The 18,523-nt window shown below is 41.8% G+C and overlaps 1 protein-coding gene across 2 annotated transcripts in view; it reads right to left on the bottom strand.

Moving 5' to 3' along the window:
* Window positions 1-18,523, bottom strand: part of ASZ1 (ankyrin repeat, SAM and basic leucine zipper domain containing 1) — a 37,493-nt gene that overhangs the window by 5,606 nt on the left and 13,364 nt on the right. For both annotated transcript variants that reach the window (XM_081928990.1, XM_081928989.1), the window contains exons 5-10: window positions 8,623-8,734; window positions 7,473-7,607; window positions 4,612-4,736; window positions 3,641-3,716; window positions 2,906-2,962; window positions 764-876 (exon numbers count right to left, since the gene is read on the bottom strand). In XM_081928990.1, coding sequence (XP_081785116.1) covers window positions 764-876; window positions 2,906-2,962; window positions 3,641-3,716; window positions 4,612-4,736; window positions 7,473-7,607; window positions 8,623-8,734 — 618 coding nt within the window. The remainder of the gene's footprint in view (window positions 1-763; window positions 877-2,905; window positions 2,963-3,640; window positions 3,717-4,611; window positions 4,737-7,472; window positions 7,608-8,622; window positions 8,735-18,523) is intronic.

Here is an 18,523-nt window from a genome sequence, read left to right as displayed (position 1 = left end):
AATATATAACCAAACTCATCATTCTATGGCTGCCGCTGGGGAACTTTACAACTGTACAAATCTGGGGGCTGTAATATTACATTTCCCACACCCACAGCAGGGATTCTGATATGTTTCCACCCACCTATATTTCGCTCACCTTGTGTCTGTCCCAGCAGGAGTTTAGATTCACCACTCATCTGTAGTTATTTGTCCCAGCAGTATGTTTTATAATGGCCATGGTGCCACAGACAAATAAAACCAATCAACTACAGGCACACACACACCCGTGTGTGTGACTGAACATATGCGCAGTGCTGGGAAAGAATTAAATAATGTAATCCACACCAAGAAATGGAGGGAGAGAGCTAAAGATGGCTCGCAAGGAGACCCTCTCCAGAGTCTGAAGAGGACTTCAGTGAGGGCAGAGAAGAGACTGGAGGCGCAGTGAGGCTTTGTTTAGGCTGCACAGCCTCCCCAATAACAGCTGGTGTGTGGGGTATCACAGCAGCAGCAATCGCTTTCCCGCATGTCCTCCAGCCTCCTGCTGGCCCCAGAGCTTCAATTCCAGTTGTGGAATTGTACGGTATTTTTTGTACGGTATTTATTATCTGAATTGGAGAGAATGCTACACAGAGGGCATTTAAAGGGTGTTCAGAGAGTGCTCCCCACTTACGCAATTTTCACTTAGGGTTTCAGCAGGGTTTTGGAACACAACACACGCTTGTCGCCTGTACTACTATGAAAGAGTGTGCGTGTTTGTATTTCCATCAAACTGCTTTACCTGAGTTCCAAATTCACCACACTGGACAACTCTTCCAACTTTACTTTTTCTATCTGCACTTCTTTAACAGCACCTAAGATTTTCTGCTGATCTCTGGCATTTGTAATTCCAAGCTAAAACAAAAAAATAAATAAAATCAAAACATCTAAACAGAGAAACTTAGAATAAAAGAGGATTTTAAAAACTCAAAAAGCTTGGTATTAAGTCCATGAAGGCTACATCATGGAAGACAAGTTTCAGCATCTTAGGGCTGAGCATCCTCTAACTGTACTACAATCTCACCAAGCTAGGTTCAATAAATATTATACATATAGGGCAAATCCATATCTTCCAATGTATTTATTTGTAATTTAAAGCTGTAAGTTAAAACTTCAACTAATTTCCAAAGAAAAAACTGAACTACTACACAAAACAGGAAGCATTTGCTTGGTCTTTTGATGAAGTGATTTGATGGGGGGGGGGGGGGGATATTTTCGTAAAAGGCACTGCAATCCAAACCCTCTTTGTGCCTGGTTGGTGGATTTGGCTGGCCGGAGACAGGACCAATGCACCTGCAGCCCTGCTGTGTCCAGAGGCCATAGTGAGTAGGTGGGCATGCCTGCGGCTGGTACAGCATTCGGGCCCACATTAGCCCTGATGAAGTCACACGATGTAACAGCAGGACTGGTCTAACCACTCCCCCTGGAACACCCTATGTGGGGGCTTTCTGCTGCTGAGGATCCTACCTACAGCACTTCTACCCCCTTGTACGTTTGGCAGGCAGAAGGCAAGCTCTGCATTTGCAGTGACATTAGTGTCTGACTAATCCAACCACTCCACACCAAACTTGTCAATGGTGGGTTGGAGTGCTCCATAAGCCTCTTTTCCAGGTAACACCTGAAATTCCTTGATTGAATTCATATTCACCATTCAGCTCATATTATTTCCAAACAATTAACAGAGAGCTTTATAACCTTGTAGTTATAAAATTGTTTAAAAATGAACACTTAAACACATGGTTATGAGCTAATACAGTGGTACCTCGGGTTAAGTACTTAATTCGTTCCGGAGGTCCGTTCTTAACCTGAAACTGTTCTTAACCTGAAGCACCACTTTAGCTAATGGGGCCTCCTGCTGCTGCCACGCTGCTGGAGCACAATTTCTGTTCTCATCCTGAAGCAAAGTTCTTAACCCAAGGTAATATTTCTGGGTTAGCGGAGTCTGTAACCTGAAGCGTATGTAACCTGAAGCATATGTAACCCGAGGTACCACTGTACTGATTTATGTTACACCATGTAGAGAAGGTGATCTCTTCCCTGAAGGGAACACCAAAAAAGAATTCAAAGTACCTCCTTGCACAAATGCCATCACATTTGATGTTGGCGTCCATCTGCCCCGAGAGACAATGGAGGGGGTGAGGTCAAACGGTTGCATTAGCAGCACTGAAGTGACCTCCTGGGGTGCAAGCCTAGGCAGTGTGTATGGAGGTCCTGGGCTGCCCAGGCAATGACCTTCCTACTAGCCTTGCTGATGTGGTCCAAAGGAAAGCACCAGCTTGGCTGCAGGAGTTGCCAGAAAGAAGCATATAAGATACCATCCAACCTTCTTAGGGACTCCACTACAGATTTGGGTAGGGTTTACTCCTTAGTCTTTTTCTAAACCCAAAGGTATCACACAAGACAGTGGAGGTTTAGGATCAGAGTTCTCCTTCTCCTGGATGGGCTAGCTTCCCAGGCTGACAAGCCTCATATGCCCCCACTTCCCTTGGGGTGTATGGGGTATAAGGGGAAGGGTAGTACCTCTAGTGGGGGGGACCACATCGTTCTCCTTCTGGGGTAGCTTTGGTCCCTACCGTGCACTCAGCTCTCACCTGTGGCTCCTACAAGCTGTCAACATGCGACAGCAGCCACACCCCTGAAGCTGCTTCAACTAGCCAGCTAAACCAAATGAGGGAAGCTGATGGGTCTCAAACCCTAGGTGAGTTAGGAATTCCCCCTACATGGGAAGACAGGCTCCAGCAGATTGTGTAGATGAGACCAATAGTGGGTCCATCAGACAAGAAGGCAGTTTCTGCACCATCACTATTCTCACAAATTAAAATGTACATCAATATTAAAAATGTTGTGTGATGTGAAAAATTAGGAACATCTGCATTAAGCCAACCTGTGTAAAGTCCTTGTTTTCCATGGTCAAAAGCTCCCTTAAACCAATTTCTCCCTCCTGTATGAAACAAAAATATTTTATTTGAGGAAACACTGTAAATCAGAATGTAATAATCCACCTCCCATATGCCCTCACCTAGGTCAATAAACCCAACAAAATATCAAAACCTTTTAAGGATATTTACAGTAGATAAAACATAAAGCACAAATCTAGGTTAATATTCTGCACAATCCTACAATGTATCTTTTCAGTCATAAGTTCAATGTGCCTCAAGTGGGTGTAGTACTGAAGCCTAAATGCACATTCTCCAAAATAGGACAACAGAGAGGAAGACTTTTTTGGCCATTTCTTCCTCCCCTTGCAACCTCTCACTCTCCCCCACCCCAAACCTGCTCTGAAGAGGGAGCAAGTGGGTGGGGAAAATAGCCAAAAATTGCCTCCTTTTTCATTCTGTTGACTGGTACCTTCTGTCAGGGAGACACAACCCAACTGGACACCACCCCATATCTCATAGCTTTCATAAAATGCAAGAAACTATCCTGAGTAGAAGTAGGAAGAATGAGAGCCAAAGTTGACGTGACTGCTTTGGTCAAGCAGGAGCAAAAATCTAATCGCTGATTTTCCTTGCTCCTGCCTCACAATCAAACTGGAGTCAGTACCCAATTCAGTGGCCCCATGACGCCATTAGATCCAAGGCCATTATCCATAAATGTTTTCAAAGCTTTCAAAGCTTACCTTCAGGACCTCTGTTAAATGTTCAAGCTCAAGGCCTTGTAAAAACACCTCCAGGTCGCCAAAGGCTGAATAAGAACTATAAATATATTGGTTGATTATTATAAAAGTATAAATAACTGAAGCAAATCTCAGAAATAAAATGACACTTATTCTGTTGCTGCTTCAAATATTGATTTAAAATATTGATTTAAATTCAGTTCCAGTATAATAATGCAGAGGCAAAAAAAAACCCTTATCAATAGCTAATTTGCGCATCCTTCATGCAATGGGTCTTTTTAATCACACCAGAAGTTTTAAAAGGCAAATACATGTTATTATTCATATCTCTGCTAAAAGAATAAAAATATTTTCCTGATCAGCTGGTTTTTATAGCTGCTTAGAGGCAAAGGAATGAGTGAACACAAATACCTTACTGTATCCTACAGATAAAAAAGTTCAACTAGCAGAGCACTCTTGGGGAGGACAGCGGAAGAAACAAAATCCATGTTGGCAATCTATGCCCTGTCAGTTCAAAGCAGCTAGGGTGGTTTCCCATCACCTACATTCTAATTTCCCGCGATATTTCCCTCCCAATTGACAACAGCTATGCAGTTTCCAACAATTTTCGTTCTTTTTGAGAGGGAAAGGTGTTGGGGGAATGAAGGGGCCTTGGATCTTGTAGAGCCAAGCTTGCCCTTTAAATCAATCATTCCTCTCCCCCTCCCCGCCGAAGATACCCATCCCACCAACAGTGTACATCTATGACCCTGAAACATTTTATGGGCATACAAATGGTTATGCAACTGCTGGAACGTCTCTCTAACAGACTGCAGCATTAATTTTAGTATCTATTTAAATTGGAAGTGCTTTTAAAGGGAACTGAATTAAGTGTTTAAACGGTGCACTGTACTGTATTTAAACTGTCCAATGGACAAAGTTTTCATTGAAGAATACTTTCAAAGTTAAATACATTAGCATTCGCTATTTTTTACCTGGTTTTCTGGCTTTTAAATGTATTGGGAACTGCTTTCAGAAGTTTGTGAATAGCCTCTTCTTTAGTCAGGTTGTTGAATTTTTCTTGGAAAGGGTGTTTACTCAATGAAAGTAAGCTAAAAAGCTAAGAGAATAATTAAAAACAAATTGTTAATATTATATCAAGGTACAGATTGTTTTTCATGTTTACTAATAGGACTAAACAAAATAAATAAATAAATAAAATCCTTCCAGTAGCACCTTAGAGGCCAACTAAGTTAGTTATTGGTATGAGCTTTTGTGTGCATGCACACCTCTTCAGATACGAAAGCTCATGCCAATAACTAACTTAGTGTGTCTCTAAAGTGCTACTGGAAGGAATTATTTTATTTTATTTTATTTCGACTACAGCAGACCAACACGACTACCTACCTGTAACTACTACTAACAGGTCTGTTACACTGTTTAGTCCAACTGGAAATTCAGCTATAAAATAGTGAGAATATGCAGAAAATTTTCTACTTCGCTATCATGTTAGACTCCATTGGTTCCCAATTAGGGGTCCGGGGACTCCTGGGGGTCCACAGAACGCACCTGGGGGTCAACAGTCCCATCCCTTGCCTCCCCAACTAAATTTCTGCCATTTCTGCATGGTAATATCACAAATTTTATGGTGTTTTAGCGCTGTGCAATTTTTCAATATATTAGCCAAAATCAGTTTTGAACTTACACCGCAATGATGATTTTGACATGGCAATAAACAGCAATGTATCGCTCCTCATGTGAAGGGGAACAGGGTAGCCGATTTCAAAGCGCCGCTGATATCACACAATGATCTCTGTAATAACAGGGCTGCTAATGCAAGGCGCTGCCTTCCCCTCACACTGACAGAGAACAGGGCAGCTGATTGCCCCCACTTCAAGGCCCCATGGCACTACCTTCCCCTGGCACTGAGACGGAGCAGCTCTTTTCAGTCAGCAGGGGACGTACATCTTTGTTGGCTGCCACCGCTGACAGCGGGCTTGATGCACACCCCCATCCCCTCCCACCCAAACCATGCAATGGTGAGTCCGCTTCCTCTCCTCTCCCCCCCTCACCCATCCTACCTCAGCGGCTGCTCCTTCCCTCATCCCCACACCTGATCTGCACACAGCCCACCTGCCTGATCTCCGTGACTGCTTCTTCCCTCATCCCCATGCCTGATCTCCTTTTGCTTGCTCTTAAGTCTTTTTTACTGACAATGATGTGTGCTGTCCCTTGGCTGCCTTATTTTACTTCAAATGGAGCAAGTCACTTTTCTATCAAGTGTGTACAGTATGTTTTCAGTATTAATCCTTCCAAGTATGTTCAGCTTCAAATTTTGTTCCTCGTTGTGTTGTGGCAGTTGACCCTAGTTTCTTTTTCCAAATTAGCACATCAGTAGAAATAAATTCAGATTGTCACAGGTAGAAATATTACTCAAGCATGAATCTGAATGAAGATATACAGCAATTTCATAAATTATTACTAAGTGGCCGTGCATGTTTAAAAAACAGAAGGCAGAAGAACTAGCAAGGTCTGTCTTACAGATGATGTTGCTGAAATGCAACTACGTGCACTGGATGACTACTTGCACCATACTAATATTAAATTAAAGGGGCATGGTTCAAACCTTGCCACTTTTATATAGGCTGAGTCCTTTAAAAGAGGCTCTGTGGGTACAGAGTACACATGTTCCAAGGGGCCTCTTTTAAAAGACGCACCCTGTATTATACTGCATTGCAGAGGTTTGAGGTCCCTTCCAATTCTACAATTCTATGAACCTAAGAATCGAACCATCTTTTTAAACAGAAAATCATAAGAGCTTTACTTAGTAAGAGAGGCAACAAGAGGGCATGCTGACTGTGTGCCCGACAGAACACTGAAGGGAAGGGAGCTCAAGTCTCAACATAAACTTCACTTTCAAATTTGCTGCATGTAACTGTCGTAACATTCTAGAGTGCAGCGCAGAATGTTGAGTGTGAGGTGATGTGGACATATAACTAAGAAAAGGTTTTGAAAATAATCCCATTGCATAGATACAGAAGTATCAAGAAAAGGTGCAATTTTGGCAGTGTGGAGGTGATGAACATATTGAATCTGAACAGGTGGGAATTAATTCATTGCTTACATGTCAGTGCATTTGTAGACCAATGTCACTCCTTCCTCTGCCCCGAAAAAGGTAACCACAAGGACTTACACAGAACATCAAGGCAGACAACTGAGCTCACAAACATGAGCCCTCACATTTTTTCTGTTGTTCAGTAGTGTTGGGAAAGTGCAATGTGAAGCAAACAAAAGTTGTGTGCTGGAAGAGGCTGTTTAACCCTCCCACTTGACAATTATTTTCAATTGCAATACCATAGCACCCAGCATATTTTATCACCCAGCATCTCAGGTTACAAAGCAACCCTAGATTTCTTGCAGAATGCCCAGTGGTAGAATCTCTTCATGTTGCCGTTCCAAATTCAGAATAGCAAACAACATGCAGGATCATGGCGGGGTGGGAAATTTCTGTTAGCCCCTGGCACCCCGTGGTCCCCATCTGGAATGGTGTCTGAAAGACCAGGAAAATGTGTGGATCCAGAGAGAGTAAGGCGTAAGCAACCACAATGTACAATATTGCATAATACTGTTGCTGATCTCAGAGCACACATGTTAAGGCATCAGCCTTGGTTTCCAACTTCCTGGCTTTGTGGCGTATGAACCAACATGAATAGTTTTAACTCTTTGCAGACTAGAAGGCTTTTTATCACTGAATTATTATACCAGCTCTAATGTTTACTATGCCTCTAATGTAGCTAAGCAACCTATGAATACAAGCATTTCAACTCAAGTCTTGACACCATACACAAAATAGTACCTCTGAATGCTTGTTGCTCTTTGCAATCTCTCCTGCTGTCAGTCCATCTTTGGTCTGTATTGATTTATCAGCTCCCAATTCGAGCAACTTGAAGACTACTTTTTTATGACCTTGGCGTGCTGCCCACGTTAATGCCTGTAACAAGCCATTAAGTTGTTTTTATTAGGTAATACAGACTTTAAAACTGGATAAGGAAAGCAATTGCAACTTAAATTACCACTGAATCAATGTCTCATTCGGTTGAATCCTGCCTGCTATTCAAGCTTAACATACTGCTTGTTTGTTTGTTCTCTTCTACTCTTCCAAACAAACAAATAAGTGAAAGCTCTGTGGCTTGAATCTAGAGTTGTCCTGTACAAGTTCTTAGTCAAACATGACTGATTCCCCCTTCCAGCTACAGTCCCTTGTACCACACCTCAAGCTATTCTGGAGGGTCTTCAATCCTTGAAATGGGATGGATTTTCAGGAGCCATAGGAAACTGGCAGGAAAAGAGATGAGAAAGTCCAACTCCATGAGCAGAGCTGCGATTGCAAAAGTTAACATTCACACCAGTATGTGTTCTTCCTTACATAGAATTCAGCTAGATTAGCTGAATTTTACTATACTGTTCTTCAGCTAGATTATATAATTCACCCCAATCCAGCATCAGCATCTGCATAATGAAACTGTTTTAATTCCTGAAATCCATAGACTGAAGTGGTTGAGTGATGCATGATTTCCCCCCACCTTACTCTGAAGTAAAGGTGTGTGTGTGGGGGGGAACATGCATCACTCAACCATTTGTGTCAGCATGGAGTTTCCAGGGCTGAAGAGAAAGCCAGGGTCCAAAAAAAAAAAAAAAGCAAGCTTATTACTTCAGAAAAGGAAACAAAGTAAGAAAATCTATTTATATGTGGTTTATGTTATATGTGTATATCCCTTCTTTGGCTACACGTGAACTCTTCATAACTGAGAAAAAACTTAAATGTATGTGAAATAATCTGATTGTGTCAGGGGCACCCCCTCATTTTAGTAAAGTATTTTTCCTTCTCCTCCTCCAAAAACAAATTGAGAACAAGGGGGCTGAAAGAAAATCTGAATTATGCAAGATTAAGCACATTTCAGAAATAATTAAAGCCCGTCTTATTGTTTAGAATAAAGCTCACTTACTGTGTAACCACGTTCATCCTGGGCATTTATTTCTGATCCATGAGCAGCAAGAAGAGTTACAACTTGAGGATGACCTTCACGGGCTGCATACATTAATGGAGTCATTTTCTTCCTAAGCAAAAATCCATTAAATATCCATTAAAGCAGCTATTGTGTTCTTAATCCAAACACTATTTATTCTGTTAATATTTCATATAATGTTTCTCATGTGCAAAAGCCTTAGTAAAACTTATTCAGTAGTACAGTGGTACCTCGGGTTACATATGCTTCAGGTTACAGACTCCGCTAACCCAGAAATATTACCTCGGGTTAAGAACTTTGCTTCAGGATGACAACAGAAATCGTGTTGTGGCAGCGCGGCGGCAGCAGGAGGCCCCATTAGCTAAAGTGGTGCTTCAGGTTAAGAACAGTTTCAGGTTAAGAACAGACCTCCGGAACAAATTAAGTACTTAACCTGAGGTACCACTGTAAATAGTGAACCACCAACACATTAGGCCTTGAAACAACAAATCATGTAAACAATGCTGAAAGCATAACTAAAGAAACAAACTTTGCTTGTTGCATTTCACTGGAGACTCTTGGCTTTGCAGAGGACAAAAGGTTAAAATTTGGAATGCCTCAACACATGGTAAAGTATACACCGGTGGTTGGCATAGCTGTCCTGCTTGAAGAAAACCCTATGGGTAATTCCATAGTGACCAATGTAACATTTGTAAGCTTCTTTACCTAATATTTTGTGTTTCAGCTTATATTAGTTGTAAGTCCAATTAACATAAAAATATGTGTGTGTTGATCTCCCCTACAAATATAATCAAAAAATATACAAATGGTAGTTTAAATGTTTTCTTTTTATTGCATTTTAAAATATGTTACTAATGTAACAGTTTTGCAACCGCAAGAATTTATCTGTAACTTGGATAAGTGTTTTCTCTAAAAGTATGAATGTTTTAAAAATCCACCTGCGGCAATATATACAAAGAGCTAATGTTTCATGGGCAAGTGTCAAACTTATGGTTGTTTCCTGTAAACTGAATAGGAAAAAGTCTTCTGGCAAATGACCTGTGAGCAAAGTACATCATCAAAGTATGTTGTGACAATTCATTGATAAGACACCCACAAACAAATGCTACCAAAACAAGACCCTGTGCACATAACACTTTACTACGCATTCACAAGTTGCAGGTCAGCATCAAGCCCACATGGGAAGTTGTAAAGTTCAAAGCAAGTTACACTTACGTGACTAAGCCGCTACTGGCGAACCAGCGCAGCACACGGAAACGCTGTTTACCTTTCGCTGGGGAGCGGTCCCTATTTATCTACTTGCACTTTGGGGTGCTTTCGAACTGCTAGATTGGCAGGAGCTGGGACCGAACAACGGGAGCTCACCCCGTCGCGGGGATTCGAACCGCCGAGGCTCTGTGGTTTAACCCACAGCGCCACCCGTGTCCCACACTTAGCTATAGCAACACTCTAATGATTTATTTTCAATCCAACATTTATCACCATTTGCAGGGAAGACAAATGTCACAGAAGACCTTTTTATGAAAAGGATTTCATACTGATAAATATCTTATTGTGTCACCAATGAATTTTCTTTTCAATTTCTCAATCTCAACAATAACCAAGTTGTCAACTGACTTTCAGGGGTTGTTTCTGCTTCTGCATTTTATTTCAGAATAATCACATTTCCCATAGGGACATTTCCTGTGTTTGTGATACTCATTTAAAATTTTGTTAAAAGGTCATTTGCACTTCATCCTTTTACATGGTTATACTGTTCCCTAAGGTGAGGCAAGAGACCAGCTCCTGAGGGGAATTTTTGTGTCTCTAGTACAGTCCTTGCCAACCTTTTTTTGGTCATGCTCCACCTAGACACCTCTAAAATCCTGATGCCCCCAAATGACATATAACTCTTATTATTCAAAAAGTAAACTCCTATTCACATGGAGGAAGTCCAAAAGGTCATTTCATTCTCCAATTGCTCCCCTTAAAAATCAAGTTGCCCCCCTGTGGGGCGTGTGCCCCATTTTAGAAACCACGACTCTAGAGTAAGGGAAGGGAACCTCTAGCTCAGCGCTGGCAAAGCTATGGCATGTGTGCCAGAGAGGGCACTCATAGCCCTCTCTGTGGGCACGCGTGCTGTCGCCACAGCAGGACTGTAGTTTCTGTGCCGGGGTGGGGAGGAGAGGAGGAGGGCTCTTGCGCCATCCAAAGGCTGCGGCACCAGGGCATGGCGAGCAAGCAAGCAAGGGGCTGAGTAGGCATTGACTTTTGATACGCAAGGGCCTCCTGCCAGTCTGTTTTTCCTATTCGGGAGTAAGCCGCCTTGAGTTCAGCAGGGCTTAACTCCCAGGTCAGTAAGCATATAAACACAGCAACCTAAGAAGGGGCTGCTGGGTTTACATGTTCGCTGGGCTTTCCCGTGGAAGCCAACAGAAAAATTCATTTCATGGAGGTTGCGATCAAACAGCAGCCAAAGAAATGGTTAATAATAATAATAATAAATTATTTATACCCCGTCCATCTGGCTAGGTTTATTTATTTATATTTACAGTCATACCTCGGGTAAAAGTAGCTTCAGGTTGAGCGTTTTCAGGTTGTGTTCCGCGGCGACCCAGAAGTAATGGGTTTTGCTGCTCGCACATGTGCAGACGCTCAAAATGACGTCACGCACATGCGCAGAAGCGGCAAATCGTGACCCGTGCACGTGGGTTGCATTCTGCTCAGGATGCGAACGGGGGTACGGAACAGATCCCATTCACATCCACTGTATTTGTATGTGTGCACGCAATCATTATTATCTCATATTAAAAATTGGGAGGGTAGCTCTTAGTACAACCCACCAGTGTACACTAGTGGCCAGAATTGTGTAACCTTCTGGGAAAACGTATTTCCAAGGTTTGATGGCTCATAACACCACTTTGTTTTGGAGTAATACCAGTGCTTTTTTTCTGTGGGGATGCAAGGGTATGCATACTCCTAAACATTTTGTGAATTTAACAGAAGAAATCAACTGTATTTATTTTCCCCAATATGGGACGCGGGTGGCGCTGTGGGTTAAACCACAGAGTCTAGGACTTGCCTAATGGAAGGTCGGCAGTTCAAATCCCCGCAACGGGGTGAGCTCCCATTGCTCAGTCCCTGCTCCTGCCAACCTAGCAGTTCGAAAGCATGAAGTGCAAGTAGATAAATAGGTACCGCTCCGGCGGGAAGGTAAATGGCGTTTCCGTGTGCTGCTTTGGTTCACCAGAAGCGGCTTAGTCATGCTGGCCACATGACCCGGAAGCTGTACGCCAGCTACCTCGGCCAATAAAGTGAGATGAGCACCGCAACCCCAGAGTCGGTCACAACTGGACCTAATGGTCAGGGGTCCCTTTACCTTTACCTTCCCTGAGCTGAACTGTATTCCCCCCCCCCCCCGTGATTATCTTGAGTCAAAATGAGAATACCCCTAAACTTTTTTTAAAAAAGAAGCAGTTATACCATAAAATTATTTATCAATGGAAAGATAATTTAATGAAAAATGTAATGCAATAACTATTATGAAGGATTATTTGTTACAACAGCAGTCATAAAGAAGAAACGTGAAACACGCCAAAAAAAAAAAAGAGATATACAGATTAAATTGCCATGTTGGCACTTTGCGATAAAAAAGTGAGTTTGGGGTTGCAGTGTGGGCACTGTCTCTAAAAGGTTTGCCATCACTGCTCTAGCCCATGGGCCAATCTTGGCCTGCCAGGCATCCACATTCGTCCTATGAAGCCAGGGTTACCCACTGATATCATGCAAGTAAGAGCAGGGCTTGACCAAAACTGTTTTGTGCAGCTACAAAAGCACACAACAACCAGCTGGTTGGCAGGAGCCTTTAAAGCACTGCACAATACAGGGACCCAGTGCTAAAAAATCAATCCCCGCCCCACATCTGCTGATATAATGCAAGTTGCCCATTGCAGTGTTACAATGATCACAATAAATGTTGCATGCAAAACACATACCGTATTTTTCACCCTATAAGGCGCAACGGCCCATAGGGCACATCTAGGTTTTTTTTTGGGGGGGGGGAATAAAGAAAAAAAAATCCCCCCAGGTGCGGGGCTGGAGCAGGGGAAGCCCGAGCTTCCCCCGACCCCAGCCCCCAGAACAGGCTGCTATCCGCAAGCCTTGGGAGCCCGCCGGGAACTCCAGCCGGACTCCCAAGGCTTGCGGATATCTGCCCGAAGCCCGGGGCGCGCTGCACAGCTGCTTTCCGCCAGCCCCAAAGACCAAGTCAGGGAACAGCGGGAAGGCGGTGCTCCGCCTCCACGCTGTCCCCCGAGCTTGTGGGGCTGGCGGTGGGGAGAAGCGCTGCTTTCCCCACCGCCAGCCTCCAAACCAGGTCGGGGAACAACGGTAAGGCGAGTATGTGTTTTTGTGACCAATGTAATACATTTGAGTTTTATTATCCTAAGCTCATCTGCTTTTGTAAAATTTCTTGTCAATACAATAAAGGTCATTAACCTATTGTCTATTTTCTTGGAAAGGTCTTTAATTGAACTTTGGGGGGGGGGGTGTAAGAGAAATTATGCGTCATATTGTGTGCCATGCTTTTGTTTGGTTTTCTTGTTTGTAAAATGCTATTTTGGAAGACTGTTGCCAGATAATGAAATTACGGGAAATTAAATTTAAAATAATATAGTATAGGTTAACTATATGTGACAATGAAATATGGGTCTGTAGATTAACATTTTCATGGAATTACATATAAAAAACACACAGCATGGCTTGTTAACCATCTTACAAACCACTAGAGGGACCCATAAAACACATGATGAAAGGCTGCACTTCTTTCAAAAATGCTAGCAAATGGACTTGCTCAAGTCTTCATTCCCAGGTAACATTTATAAGAGATAATGGGGAAAAGATCACAATCCTATTCTTGATTTATCAAAACATGTACCATAGAAAAAGAAAGTGCTTATCCAGAAGAGCAAATAGTTGAACCATATCATTTGTTGTAAGAATCCAAAATAGCACCTCATCAATTACAATGATATCATCTCATTGTTAAAAATAAATAGGATTACACCAATGTAAGTTTGGATCTTGGTTGGATCAAATGTACCTCAAGTAAATTTGAAATGCACAAATGCTATGAGAAAATGTCCATTTCCTAAGTTCATTAACAATGAATACATGGGTTGTCATTTCAAATGATGCATTATGAAAGTTTGGCCATTTCAAAATTTTATCTTTGTTAACTAAATAGAAGGAAGATGAATACAATAAATTAGATGACTCTCAAGAGGAACTTAAGAACACTGCACAAGAAAATGTTCTGCAAAATTTTCCAGTTCAAAAATCTCCACAAAAATCCACATCACCACACATATTGCAAGGCACTTAAAAATTGTCTAGCCCAAGTATGGTGGACCTTCGGTTTGCAGGCCAAATCAGGTCCAGAGAAGGTCCCAATTTCATCCACAAGGTTGTTTCCCCAAAACCTTTCCCACATGCTCCACACCTGATGGCCTATGCGAGACGCATCACTGCTAAGGTATAATTATGAGCCTTAAGGTGTATTTTGGATTGTGCACTGGCAAGAGAGGCTTGCTGTCACCACCAATCAGTTGGTATCAGTTCCCCAGGGGATTCTGTAGCATAGCCAAGTTCAGCAGAATGTGGGGCTTGAAGGTACTGCCTGTCACCTGATAGGCGCTAACCAAGGTCACTGGAGAACTCAGCAGTACAGCCAACCCCTGCAAAACCAGAGCCTGACGTCAGTACTGATCAACAGTAACCACTTGGCTGGGTTTGGAGCTTCCTTTCTAATTACAAAGGAAAAATGAATCACCTAGATAGCTACAAAGGGGGGGGGGGGAATGGGACATAGTTTCAACTCATTTGTCAAAATGACCTGCTGAGCATGGGTGAACAGCTAGATCCAGTACCCCACCCCTAATCCACTCCAGTCACCACCAGTTCCCCAAAGTACAAAACAATTCTCAATATTAACTGTCACCTCCCCAAGATTATTTGCCTTAGGAAAGCAGGAAAACATTGCGCCAACTGTAGGACTGGGTGATATCTGGTTCTCAGCATTGTGATATATCACCAGCTAAATATTGTGATTTAGTGATCTATCATGATGTCTGAAACATGAAACAATGTAGGGTGGAGGGTGGAGACAAAGGAGCAGTCATCGGAGACTGAGACATAATGAATCCCACCTTTATCATCTACTATTCTAGCTACTTGATTACACTGGCTTTTCTACCCATAAGCCTAGAAAACTTATTTCCAAACTCATGATACACTCTACTTGTTCAGGACATAGCAGTGCAGATTTATTCTAAATCTAATGCTTGGTACCTACTTACACAACAGATCTTTATACACTTGTGGGATTCTTACGTTTTTATGTTATCATTCCAACACTACCACTTCCTGATTTTTTGTTTTACCTCACCCCATTGATGTTTTAAATGACAGCTTCCTTCCTACAAGGCCCTCATGAGTGGCATTTGTATTAAACAAACAATAATTTTCAGATTGTAGTTTTTCCTTGATCTTTTGTCTCTGCAATAGCCCCATAGGTAGCCACCAAGTTGGTATTGATGATCATTTTTTATATATCAACAATTCCAATAATGCTGTGGCATGATCTCAAACCAAAATGATCCCTATTTGATTTTGGAGTACCAACACATTTGTGGTCTTACGATGGCTTCGAACATTCAGCTGTACTATATTATGTGAAACCTTTCTCAATATTAGAGATCGCATGGATTTGGCATACAAGGTGTGCTATTGCTTATGTTTTTCTTTGTCAAAAACGCTACACGTGTCAGAGGCCGCACATATGCTGATAGTGCACAAATGGGAAGGTGCCTGTACATTAGTAAATACAGAGCTAGGTGGGACAGTGAGTTGTCTGACTTAGTCTAAGGCAGATTTGTACATTCCGCATACAAAGTACTTTTTCATACAAGCATATAATCTCACTGCCATATGATGTAGAGAGGGAAACAGGGTTAAATTGCTTTAAAATAAGATTAGCCAAGTCATGAAAAATAGGTTTCCCATAAATATGGCTAATGTGGCTAACCACTAAAGAAAACAGGATGTTATGTACTGATAAAACCTTTAGTCTGATCCAGCAGCTTTTATGCTCTTAGTAAGCCTTTTAAGCTGCTGCAATATACTTGAGACGTCAGCTACTAACAATAAAATGAAGCTGAACAATAAACAATAGGAACTGTTACGCATAGGAATGACTCACCACCCCAACAGTGGGATGTAATACTAGTCTACTTGAAGATAGTATAAAACGTCATCTGATAAGGCATTGTATCACTTGTTGGTACCATAGTCAGAGGAAGAGAATCTTGAAGCGACTCAAAGGAACCGTGTACAAAGAAAACCAATGCAAACTATGAGCTTTCAAATATTAACTAGAATATCAAGAAAGATGGAACACAACCATCCATGTATCCACCGAACGTTGGTAAGGGACAATGGCCTCCAAAGGCAAGCAGATTTAGGTCAAGCACTGGGGAGGGGTGCATTTTTTTACCCTCAGAATATTTTAATTCTGTAGAGAGTTAACAGTTCCACCACAAGATGGCAACAGATGCTAGACAAGTGTGGCAGCAAATTTTGCAGAATGTTCTGCAACTTTTCATTTTTCACATTTGGGACGATTTCTAAAATGTATTCCTGAACCTAAGTAATTTAGTAGATTACTACAGGACTTTTCAGTCTGGCAACCAGGTAGCTATTACAAATGGAAGTTTGTAATAAGTAAGTTTGCACTTCACCTGGAAGACACACAAACCAAATGGAGCAGGGAGGTCCCATTCAAGTCTACTCACAAATTTCATGGGCCTCCTTCTAAAGACAAGTTTCGTTTGTGAGTAGGTTCCACTGACTTCCCTGTTTTGTTTGAATTTTAATGAGAGTTTCCTGGGTGACTTGCAAATTGGCATACACATGGTTTGGCTTCAGCATTACATCTGAACCATGGTTTGTGATTTTCTTGCTCCAGACAAATCATGAACTATTTTGTTCTTGGCTTATTGATTGTGGTTTGTCTGGGTTCATATGTAGCAATACACCAATCCATGGCTTAGCTCTGGGTAGTGTGCCAGAAACAAGACTAGGGGAGGAATGAAGCAGTCACACTTTTTGTTGGGAGAACCTGCACACTTGTGTGTTCATACTTAGCCGTGGTTTGGCTTATTTTTACATAGTAACTGGGTCACTGATCTTAAAAAGTAAGAAAAAAAGGTTATGAGTGACAAGATTTCAATCTCAAATTTAGGTAGCTATTCATGGATTGATTAGGGGTCTTCAGGAATGAAGATCATGTATTAAGGGGGGCCACCAGGGGGCGCATTGGAAGATGGCTGACAATAATATCTCTCCGACCCACACGAGGTAATTAAGAGGCTGATATGGGAGTATGCAGCCTCCCTTGCCCCCCCCTAGGGAATGGGGGGACTGCCTTGCCAGCTGTGCCCATAATTCACCCCCGGATTCGAAAGAAGGGGATGTGGGCACTTGGCACGAAGCCCTCGGGTAAGGTCGGCTCTCCCTGACACTGTCTCTAATCGCGCACTGGTTAGCATTAGCTCGAAATATATAATTGGAAACATATAATTGGAAAGAAGCTAATGCACATACATCAAGTGAAGATCGGGAGTAAAGACTGCTGAATAATGGGATCTCTGTGAGCGGAGCGACGGGCTGGACAATAAATCAAGTGAAGAATCATCATTAAAAGATCGGTATGTTGGACTGAACCGGAAAGAGGGGGGAGGAAAAAACTTTTGTTTTTTGTCTTATGTGAGTATTCAATAACCCTCCCCTCCAGAGAGAAGAATCGTTGCAAACTACTAATCACAAGCAGGAGAATAAGAGACTGTGTGGAAATGAATTATTGATTAAAGAGAGGACTAGTGAAAACATCGGGGATTGGAAGGAAAGCTTTATGAAGCAGCTAAAAATGGACCTTCGTTAAGACAGGCTTGCTCATAGAAGGACGAAGGGGAGGAGGACCAGGGTCATCAGAATGTGAATGTATGGTGATCGGAATGTGATCTTGACCTGGCAGAGCCCCCGGAGATATAGATTGGCAAGCCTGTGAAATCAATGGACAGACTGTGGGAATGTTTTTTTACGGAGGTGTGGAAATGGCGTCTGTCCTTTATGTGATAGGACTCTTGGAAAGTGTAAAACCCACACAGGATATGTTTGTTTTCAACCTGCTTGTGAAGATTATCAGAGATCACAAAGAAAGGAAAAATGATAACAAGAAGAGGAAAACAACAAAGAGACTATCTGGACAGAACTGGATAGAACTGTTTAATTAAGCAGCAGCAAGAGTGATGTTTGGACCCCTTTCGGGGCTTGATGTATGGGTACCCCTAACAATTTTTTTTAAAAAAAAAAATTGGCTGTATAATTTGGAACCAATGTGATTTGGAATTGATGTGATTTGATTGGCCTGTTAATAAAAATTATATTTTAAAAAAAGAAGATAATGTATTAAATGTCTATTGTTATTATAATAGAATTTACACATCTATGATAAATGTTTTACTGCTAGGTAAAATTTATCTCACATCACAGATGATTTCCAGGTTGACAAAAAAAAAAAGAAACCTCTTCTTTTCAACTTTGAAGTCATCAAGTATTATTGCCTGGGATGTCTCTCAGTGCAGACCCCATTTACTGTATGTTCAAGAAAGGTGAAAAATAACTGTACAGTAGAACAGCTCTCAAAGTTACAAAGCAGCAATTTAAAGGAAAATATTTAATTGACACTTAACTGCAAACAAACACACAAGAATTTCTTTTAGGCTCAATCAAGACAACAAGCCAAATATCGCTATACCACATACTTTGTAGTTTGTCTGTCTGT

Source organism: Podarcis melisellensis (genome assembly GCF_964234715.1).
Source record: "Podarcis melisellensis genome assembly, chromosome: 10".
Classification (NCBI taxonomy): domain Eukaryota; kingdom Metazoa; phylum Chordata; class Lepidosauria; order Squamata; family Lacertidae; genus Podarcis; species Podarcis melisellensis.
This window is presented reverse-complemented; position numbering and strand designations above follow the sequence as displayed.